The sequence below is a fragment of the Triticum aestivum genome, chromosome 2D (assembly GCF_018294505.1).
Source record: "Triticum aestivum cultivar Chinese Spring chromosome 2D, IWGSC CS RefSeq v2.1, whole genome shotgun sequence".
In the NCBI taxonomy this organism is placed as follows: domain Eukaryota; kingdom Viridiplantae; phylum Streptophyta; class Magnoliopsida; order Poales; family Poaceae; genus Triticum; species Triticum aestivum.
The window spans coordinates 568,121,479-568,131,740 of NC_057799.1; the positions used below are offsets into that span (position 1 = coordinate 568,121,479).

Below are 10,262 nucleotides of genomic sequence, written 5' to 3' on the forward strand. Positions count from 1 at the left end.
GACAACGCGGGCGAGGAGGAAGAGGAGGACAGTGAGGAGGAGGAGGACAGTGAAGAGGAGGAGGAGGATGAGTGAAGTCTACTTTCCTAGGTAGTTTTTTTTATAGTGGCACCCTTTCTTCTTGCTCTTGGGAAAGGTTTAGCGTTTAGCCGCTTAGTCGTTTGTTTCAAGAAGCAATGGTGGGCTCTCAATAGCTGCCTTGTGAGCAATTCTGTGTACGCCATTATCCTATCTAGGGTAGCATTTAGGAAAACAAAAAAATATATTATAAAAATATTTTTATTTTTATCTGCTTTGTTTAGTTCGACCATCGAATTTTTGTATTTCCATGACATTCACGATCACTTTTTTGTGAACATTTTTGAAAAAAAACTCATGAATTTTTTTGAATTTGCAAAATTTTTGTTCAACTTCACGAATATTTTTTCAATACGTGAATATTTTTTCAGAATCACTAATATTTTATGATTTGAGGAATAGTTTTCCAAAATTCACATTTTTTTATATTTGGTACTTTTGAAATCCCCAATTATCTTAAAGAAGAAAAAGTAAAAAAAAAGAAAAAAACTTAATGAAAAGAATTGAATACACTGGAGGTCCTAAAAGTTCCGACGCGGTGTCACTTTAGTCCTATATCTTTCAAAATGCACCTTTAGGTGCTAATTCTATAGTAAGTGGTTTATCCGAGGTCCTTTTTTCCACTAGGGCTCGCTGACCTGCTTGTGTGGTGCGTTGACCCCATGCCACGTCGACTCAGGAAAGGAGAGGAAAAAGAAGAGAAGAGAAACAATACAAGTTCATTTGAAACAATGAGAGAGAAGGGATTTGGGGAAAAATGAGAGCCAAGTAGTGGGGATTGTGAAGAACAATGTTTATAACTCTTTTTTGTAAAATAGAGCAGCCTCCGCGGCCCCTGAGTCGACATGGCTTGGGTCAACGCGCCACCCGAGCAGGCTAGCGAGCGCTAGTGAAAAAAAGAGCCTCGGGTGAACCACTTACTATATAATTAAGACCTAAAGATGTGTTTCGAATTATATAGGAATAAAGTGACTGCGTCAAAATATTTAGGACCTCCAATGTATTTTTTTACTCTAATGAAAATACTGGAGGGGCTTCCCGGCCCGCTCATGGGCCGGTCCGGCATGCCGGAGGGGAGCGAGAGCTATTTCTCGCTTTAAGTGAGACGATCGCTCGCGCTCGCTGAAGGAAAATCACGACGCGTACGAAACTGGGCCGGCCCACTCGGGAACGCTAAAATTCTAAAAAGCGACAAAAAAAGTGTGTGGTGCGTTGACCCCATGCCACGTCGACTCGGGAGAGGAAAGGAAAAAGAAGAGAAGAGAAACAATACAAGTTTATTTGGAACAATGAGAGAGAAGGGATTTGGGGAAGAACTAGAGCCAGGTAGTGGGGATTATGAAAAACAATGTTTATAAGTTTTTTTTGTAAAATAGAGCAGCCTCCGCGGCCCTTGAGTTGACATGGGTCAACGCGCCACGAGGGCAGGCTAGCGAGCGCTAGTGGAAAAAAGAGCCTTGGGTGAACCACTTACTATATAATTAAGACCTAAAGATGCGTTTCGATTCCTGGTCTCCAGGACGGTAGCCGGTTGTGCTAGCCAACGAGCTAGCAACAAATTTGTGATGAAGTATGAGGCGCGAGCTACTTGAGTTAACACAAGCGAGATTTTCCACTAGTTTTTCCCGGTTTGTCAGTTTTTCTGGTTTTTTCTCTTTTCTTTTTTTTTGCTTCATTTTATTCAGTTTTCTCTGGGTTATTTCTCCATTTTTGTTTGTTTACTTTCTTCTCCATTTTTTGTTTTTCTTTTGTTTGTTTTCATTTTCACGCTAAATTTTCGTACATGCCAAAAATAATTTTTTAATAAATGATCAACATTTTTTGTATACATGTTCAACATTGTCCGAACACTTATTCAACATATTCAAATGCTCGTTCAACATTTTAATACTTATACAACATGTTTCAAATACTTGTTCGACTTTTTTCAAATACTCATTTAACATTTTTTAATACTTATTCAACACATTCTCAAATACTCTTTCAACATTTTCAATTTTTTTGTTTCACATTTTTCATACTTATTCAATATTTTCAAATTTTTTGTTCCACATTTTCCATATACTTGTTCAACATTTTGTAGTACTTATTCAACATTTTTCCAATAAGTTTTCAACATTTTTAATACTTATTAAAAAAAATCAAATACTTGTTAAACATTTTTCAGATACTTGTTCTACATTTTTATTTAGAATGCTTGATTAACACTTTTCTATACATGATCAACATTTTTTAAAATACCTTTTCAACATTTTTCAACTACTTGTTCAGCATTTTAAAATACTTATTCAACATTTTCAAATTTTTTGTTCCACATTTTTTATACTTATTCAACATTTTCAAATTTTTTGTTCCATCCTTTCCATATACTTGTTCAACATTTTGTAATACTTATTGAACATTTTTCCAATATGTTATCAACATTTTTAATACTTGTTCAACATTTTCAAGTACTTGTTCAACATTTTCAAATACTTGTTCTACATTTTTCTATTTTGAATGCTTAATTAACATTTTTTATACATGATCAACATTCTTTCAAATACTTGTTCAACATTTTTAAATACTTGTTCTACATTTTTTATTTTGAATGCCTAATTAACATTTTTCTATACATCATCAACATTTTTTCAAATACTTGTTCAACATGTTTCAAATGTTTTTTGTAGACTTTTTTGTAAGTATATATATTTAAAATATTTGAAAGTATAAACAAAAGGACAAAAATAAAGCAAAAAACTAAATCAGAAACCTAAAATAAAAGAGGAAAATGAGGTTGTGGCCTCTCTCGCGCTTGGGCCGGCCCAATCCGCCCTCTCCTTCAGGGAGCAGTCCTCTCGCTCTCGCAGAAGCGAGAAATAGGGGCGCCCGGAGGGGAGGACATAAAGCGTTTTTTAAACGCCAAATAGCTTTATTTAGGCAATGTTTATGGGAATACAAGCTATTGGTGGGGGGAGGTGAGCCAAACATGGCGCCCACTCTCAAGAGAAGTAGAAGCCCTAACAAGATTGTGTGCTTCTAAATTACAAGCTCGAGACTCATGACTAATAGATGCTTCCTGGAATAGCTCCTTCTTCACTAGGATCTCTTTGACAATCACTCCATAGTTGCATGGATTCTCCTCTTGAATGTTCCGTACTACTTGCAAACAGTCCGTGGCAATCTTTAACTTGGACAGGTTCAAGTCTAGAGCCAGGGAGAGAGCCTCATTATAGGCAATAGCCTCCAGGATTGCCGACTGAGTAAGCCCCTCAAACACCACTGACGATGCTCCAAGGAACGTGTCGCTCGAGTCTCGGCAAACTGCACTAACAACACCAGGTACTGCACTAACAGCACCCGTCCTCGGTTGACTCCACCATCAACATAAATCTTGGCGCTGCCATCCGCGCCGGACCGTGCGTGGCCCGTTGGGGCTGCTCTTCTTCACAGATGGACCAAAGCGTCGAAATCACTAATTAAGGAGTACTCGTTGCAAAGAACACTCCAGCTTCCCAGGTCACGACAAGTGGCGCACATGCAGCGGGCCACTTGTCGCAACCTGATAGTTTTCCCTTTTTTCATAGATCCGTTTATTCAAAACGTTTTATCTCTTAAACCGTGCGTCCAAATCTCAAACCGTTTTCACCATTGGATTCCTCGCGTCGAGATCTTCAAAACTAGATCCCATGTTGATAGGTTTTGACGAACTTTTTTTCATGAAAAAAACGGACCAAAAAAACGGATGAAAAAACCAAACCGGGAGCATGTTTTTTCCCTTTCTGAAAGAGGCACGCCCGTGCCTTTCGCGAAATCACAACCGTGCTTCTCGGGGAAGCAAAACCGTGACTCTCGCGAAAGAAAACAAAATAGAAAACCGTGACTCTCAATAAAGAAAAAAAACATAAAACGTGTTTTTTTGTTTCCAGAAGGCACGGCCGTGACTCTCGCTAAAGCACAACCGTGCCTCTCATGGAAGAAAAACCGTGACTTTTCGCAAAAGAAAAAAGAAGAAAACGCGTTATGGAAGCCGAAACGTCGAAAAGTTATGGAAGACCGGGGGAAAACCAAAACGTCGAAAAAACCCGAAAAAAAACCGTTTAAAAAGCCGAAAACACGTGCGAAAAAATAAAAAAAAACAAAATCTGGAGGGAGCGTCCAGAGCGCGACACGTGGCGAATGGCTGAGAGCGCGCCAAGTGGCGCTGATCGTTGCGAGGCTCCTGAAGAAGCGCTTGTTAACTAGTTGCTCCCCCAAAGCGTTTGCTGCAGAATTACGTGGTTGGGCCTGGCCCATTTACTGCATCGGTGGTGTAAGCGAGCTCGGGCTTTCGTGTCCGCCGCAACGATTATCAGGTAATAAATATGGGCCGGTTATTTCAGGTAAATATGGGCCGTTGGGCCTCACCGATAAAAGGTGCATAGCTGCTATGGAGGAGGAGGTATCGGACTCTTAAGAAAAACAAAAAGGAGGCGATAAAAGAGAATATTGTGGGGAGAGAACGGGGAAAGTAAGTCCCCTCCCAGATGCCTCTCCCAAATCAACCGCCGCCGCCGCCGACGGCGGCGACCGAGCGCATCTATAAGCCCTCAAGCTGGGATCCGCGGCTCGAGGTTCAACGTCGGGAGAGATCGGAGCTTCTCAAGAAGATCGTCGACTCGTATGATCATGTCCAGAAGCGACTCGACATGGCCACGGCATTCAAAGAGGAGATCTTCGTCGGCGCCGGCCTCTCCTTTGGCCTTCTCGACCCGGCCAGCAACATCATCTACAACACCCTCAGCGCCTCCGACCTCTGCGCCGACGAAACCCAGGGTGTTCTTGAGCGCCGGGACATGGCCGAGCGCTCCCTGACCGGCCTCGTCGCCTTCCTCGTCTCCTTCTTCCGCTACCTCGCGGACTGGGAGGCCGTGCGCTACCTGCTCCGCGCCGACACCGACCTCGTCTACGCGATGCGCCTCATCGTGCATGACCGGTGTCTCTCTTTCTTCAATATCAACTCTGATACCAGCAGGTCCGTTGTCCGCACTGCCCTAATGTGCGCGGCGCGGGCCTCCAAGCACATGGATCCCCACCACCTCGTCCGCACCTGGCTGTCGCCGATTCGCCCTCTGGAAGAAGCTGTGCACGCGATCCAGAATGACATCAATAATTTCACCTCTGTATTCGACCCACGGCACCATGCTCGCAAGCGTCCTCGCATGTCAATGCAACCCCTTGATTTTGCTTGGAAGCGCGCATTCGAGCTCCCCCAGTTGCCATCCTCCGTCGTGCCTTATCGACCTTACCAGTCCATGAAGTTTGTGCTCCTCCAGCGCATCCACGCCTTCTACCTGAAGGCACTTGCCCTGCTTCCGGTGAGTGAGCTCCGGTCTTGCTACCACCACAGCATGCTCAAGGCTGGCCACTGCTATGGCCCCTTCGATCCTGTCGCCAACATCATTATCAACACAATCTGGTATAACTCCGTCTCCCCACCGACCAAAAAACTCAAGCTTGACATGATCAGTACCAATAGTCTGTTACGCATCGAGGCTCGCTCCTTCTATGGCCTTGTTTCTTTCCTCTGCGCTTCCGGCAAGAAACTCTATGAAGCCATGCGCTTCTTGCTTATTTCTGATTGCACTCTGGGCGATATGAACTTTTCGAACCCTTTGGTTGACTTCGGCGATCAAAACAAAATTTGTAATAGCTTCAGGGTTGCCGGTGTGGCTGCTTGGCACCCTGACCCTGTCGCGCAAGCAGAGTTTATTTCCTCATGCAAGTATCCATTCTCAAGTCCGAGGATTAATGCTCCACTCGACTCTGCTGATCTTGACCACATTACCAGAAAGATGTTTCAAGGACTCCCCGCCCCTGGCAGTTCGCTGCGGCGTCAATCTGTTGCCATGCCCAAGCTCTGCCGTCGTGTTCAATATAAAATTGACCAATGGATGCACGAGTATACAAGAATCTCAAAGAAAGTCAAAGCAGCGCTTGCCTCATACAGAGTAAGTTCATCTTGAGATTTGTGTGTTTACTTCTAATTATCATCCTGACATGTTGCAGTCATTGATTTGCTCCTTGCCTCTGCCCACCTGCAGGAACCCTTGTATCTTCATGTTATTTGTGGCGTCAACCATAATGTGTCTGGCCCTGAGTACTGTATGGATGGTCACAAACCCGTTTACATATACCAACATACCCATGTTAATTTTCTGGCAAGTCGAAGAGATGGAAATCCAGAACTCTTCTTTGCTGAACTTAGCAACGACGAGGCAGAGGATGGAGGCGGGAAGGTTTTGTGTTGTCCTGTGAGCTTTCCACAGGCACGACAAGGTATCTTATATTTCTTCATACAGCAAGTAGACTAAAATAACATGGTAACATTTGGACATCTGTAAAACCACCTCTAAGGGTCTCTTTTTGAAGTCCTAATACTCTACTGCTAGTGCCAAGATATAAATGTTTTTAAGTAAATTGGAACATATCTCATCCTGCAGTTTGGTACAGTTTGAACATTCGGATGAACCCACGCTACTCTCTGGTATTGTGGTCACCTCTAGGTTCTCTTTTTTAAGTCCTAATGGTCTTCTTTTAGTGTAAATGTATTCAAATTTGAAACCAGTACATCGATAATGTTCCCTCTCACGCTACCACTGGCAGTGTAAGCACCACTATATTAGTCCTGGTCATCCACATCTGATCTACATTCTAAAGCTCGGATGTTCGACAAACTGATGATTACTTTTGCTCGAAGTTGCTATCCAGCAAGCTTCTGAGACATAGGGAAAAAAAGGTCTACTAGGTCTCTTCCTTGTAATAATGAACTGCCGAATCTGAAGAAGTCATCTAAGAGCTTAATAAGTAGGCTGAACCAAGTTTAACTTTTGCTTAGATGCATATGCTGCTATGAATTCGATTTATCTGGTAGATAATCATAATAGATCATACCAGTTTTTTTTAAACACATATTCTGGCCCCATCTTGGTACACATTGTCAGTGAGCATCAAAACTTGTGAGTAATACTTGTCGAAAACTGCTGGTATAGATAGACTAAAGTAGTAGACTTAACTCCATCATTTTGTCTCAACCAACCTGATGATCCAACAAACGTTGTGCATGAGTATTTAAGTACTCAAGATTACGAACATCATTTTGTGTTGCTTATCAGTTCAGGTTTTGAGTTGCATACTTCATTTGAAGTAGATTCAATTGCAATATATTGCTGTGTAAATCATTCTAAGAAAAAAAATGCATGATGGTTGCCTGTTGTTAGGAAATTGCACATTTTAGGTTCTTAAAGTTCATTCAAGTCGGTCATCAGCCATTTAAGCTAGTACAGGATAGCAATTTATGACGTGGCATGATAATCCTTTTGGTGCCTCGTCTTGTGTTGGAGTGGTAAGATAGTTTGCTGAAAACCCCATCTTTGAACCCCATATAGCAGGGAGCCCTATGTCAGCTACTGCACTATCACTGAGTACTTCTATGCATTGCAGACTTGTTTTTAGTCAGATATCAGCAGGGGTAATCCCACCTTGATGTTTGCATGATCAGCCAATTTCTCGCAGTTAGTGATTAATAGGAAATGGTTAGGGTATAAAGTTATGCAGAAGTGTCTGAGTTCCACAAAAATAAACACTATCTATGCATGCATAGATAGTTGGGAAACTGAGTTACTCCTCAGAAATTTCATTTTGCAATTACTTGTTTTTATTGCCGATAGGTTATGCTAAAGTCTTTGATGGGTTCTAATCTTGCTGTCTTGTTTGTGTGCTTCAGAAGAAATCCGCTGTCTGTACTGTGATTATGAAGGTACTAAAATTGTGCACCCGGCTATGGAGGAATTCCCATTCAAAGGGCGCGACTCGGAGTTTCAGAAGATGGTGTGTGGAATAGATCCCTACGAAGATGAACCCTGTCCAGGCGTTTTGCAGTTCTACTCCAACTGCACTATCATCAGGACCTCGTCCACGGCATTAGATTGTGTGGGGCATTTGGGAGTAGATGACTGGATCTATACCGACTTTGATGACCGCAGTGACGAGGAAGATGACAGTGATGATTATAGTTGTGAATCTGAGTGAGGTGGGTTTGGCTAGCGTTACTAACAGGCAGTTAGTTTCCAACTTTGCTGTACGGCAAATCAAGATATTGCAAAGTCTGAGGTCCTACCCGTTAGTTTTCTGCTTTGCTGTAGCCTAAGTTAAGATATTTCGGAAGTCATAGCCCCTCCTACCTGTCTTGTGAATGTACCGTTTAGTTTGTGTATTGGATCATTCGCATGTGTTGGAGGTATTCTGACTGCACAGCAATATTACATTTTTAAAACAAGGTAAATCACGGCCTCAGGTGGTTTCTGATTGGTATTAACTTCAAAAACAGAAGTGGTATTGGTATTGACTTGGATGTTGACGTTTGATCCAGTTGACGTGGCATGTGCCTTCGTCAGCGGAAGGCACCGACCAATTGGCTTCCTAACCCGTACGACGATATAGCCCCGCTGCAGCAGCAGAGCGTGGGATGGCGCCAAAGGGCAACGTTGCCGGCAGCGCTGAGGGCGCAGTCGTCGTGCTGCTTGCGCTGGAGAAGTGGGCAGTGGAGTTATGATGTTGTGCCGCGTGACCAAGATAGGTAGCTTGATCTTGTTCTTGGATCCCGTGGCCATGATAGCGCCGTCCTTGGGCTCGTCGCCATGTCCGCTCCACCGCCGTCATTGTCGACCATGGCCGCCATGGCAACCAGCTGGTTCCTGCCGAGGCCTGGCCCTGGTGGCCGGGGCCCCTCCGTGGTGAGCGGGAGGCCCAGCCAGCCGCCAATCGTCCCACCAGGCCACCACAATTTCGATTCGATATCGACCTAGCTGCTTTTCAGCTCGATTTTTCTTCGTTTTGTTCGTATCGAACTTGAATTTTGCAGGCCGTGCATGTGTGTTTAAATTAAAATCCGACATTAGGCTGCACGGTGCAATTCTAAGATTTTTATGAGAAAAATGATGATCGGGGGAGTAAATCTATTTTAACTAGGGAGTAAAGGAGAACTAGTACATACTCCAGTGTGCTGTGTAAAATTCCAGCTGGCCGCTCGAGTTGAGGTAGCCGAATCTGTGACGCACTGCCCCTGCAGGCTGCCGCGGACCAAGTCGCGCCATGGTAGCTGCTGCTCACAAGCATCATGACCGGTCTAGTCAACATCCCTCCAAGATGTGACAAGTCAGTCAAAACCTCCAAAGTGTGACATGTCAGCACAAAGACCACATAGTTCGCCCGGTTTTGGAGGTCAATATTGTATTAGAGCTACGACAATTAATCTGGATTCGAGGGAATGGTTTACAACATCTACAACCGTGATTAGATTACCTATTTTACTCATCTATACGCCCGCGGTCCGTGTCAGTGACAGGACAAAGCCTATTTTATTTTATTTTGCCGGAAAACATCCCATCTACTCCCTCCGTTCTAAAATAAATGAGTATTCATCATCAATCATAACGGAACCCATCTTCTCTTGGGCTGGATTCATCGCTCAACCCCAGCCCGATGGTCGACTCGTTAGAAATTCCATCTTCACAAGAGGCAGCTCGGCAGTTTGATGCTATGGTCGATGACATGGTGGCCCGGGTTCTAACTTGTACTATTTGCTCTCGGAGGGGCCACCTGGCAGTCTCTTGTGGAATGCGAGCGGTCTGCTCGGCTTGCTCTCGTGTGGGTCACTCTAGACATGAGTGTAATGATTTCACACGCTCCCATGGATTGGTTTGGAGGCAGAGCTCTCTGCAACAAAACACGAGTATTTCGGAATCTTCAGCTGATCAGGGGAAGGGAGCCGGAGTTATTGGGATAGCTTGCCCTGTCACATCGCCGCCGCCCACATTGCTCCAATCTCCTCTTCTCCCTTCCAAAGAAACCCTCTGTTCATCGCCGCTGCGACCGGCCATGGCGAACTTCGAGCTTGACCCGCATCGCCTTGTGCCGGCGGGGCACCACATCATTGATGGTGGGTATCGGCGTCTCCCACGCACCTTCTTCACGCCTGCTGCTCGTCCCCCTCGTCGCCATGAAGATTACATGGTTGCTGAGGTCATGCCTGCTCCGGAGGGGCCTCTCGGGCCCGTGAGAGAGGAGATTGTTCAGCTTCTTCAGAACAGAGGTACCCTTGCCCGCTCTGCTCAGCCATGGTTTCATGGGGTTGGCTTATTCCAGGTGCGGGATCCGTCTGTCAG

At 44.4% G+C, this 10,262-nt stretch overlaps 1 protein-coding gene across 1 annotated transcript; it reads left to right on the plus strand.

Annotated features, from left to right (window-relative positions):
- Positions 1–4,528: 4,528 nt before the first annotated feature.
- Positions 4,529–8,402, plus strand: LOC123054558 (uncharacterized). The gene is made up of 3 exons (XM_044478348.1): positions 4,529–6,047; positions 6,141–6,375; positions 7,823–8,402. The coding sequence occupies exons 1-3, from the start codon at positions 4,584–4,586 to the stop codon at positions 8,125–8,127; spliced, it is 2,004 nt and encodes a 667-aa protein (XP_044334283.1). The 5' UTR covers positions 4,529–4,583; the 3' UTR covers positions 8,128–8,402.
- The last annotated feature ends 1,860 nt before the right edge of the window (positions 8,403–10,262 follow it).

What these genes read in the sequence shown, in the direction of transcription:
- LOC123054558 (XM_044478348.1), top strand. Translation starts at nt 4,584, where the DNA reads ATGCCTCTCCCAAATCAACCGCCGCCGCCGCCGACGGCGGCGACCGAG. An exon ending in CAGCGCTTGCCTCATACAGA is followed by an intron (nt 6,048 to 6,140) that starts GTAAGTTCATCT and finishes GCCCACCTGCAG; the next exon opens with GAACCCTTGTATCTTCATGT. An exon ending in CTTTCCACAGGCACGACAAG is followed by an intron (nt 6,376 to 7,822) that starts GTATCTTATATT and finishes TGTGTGCTTCAG; the next exon opens with AAGAAATCCGCTGTCTGTAC.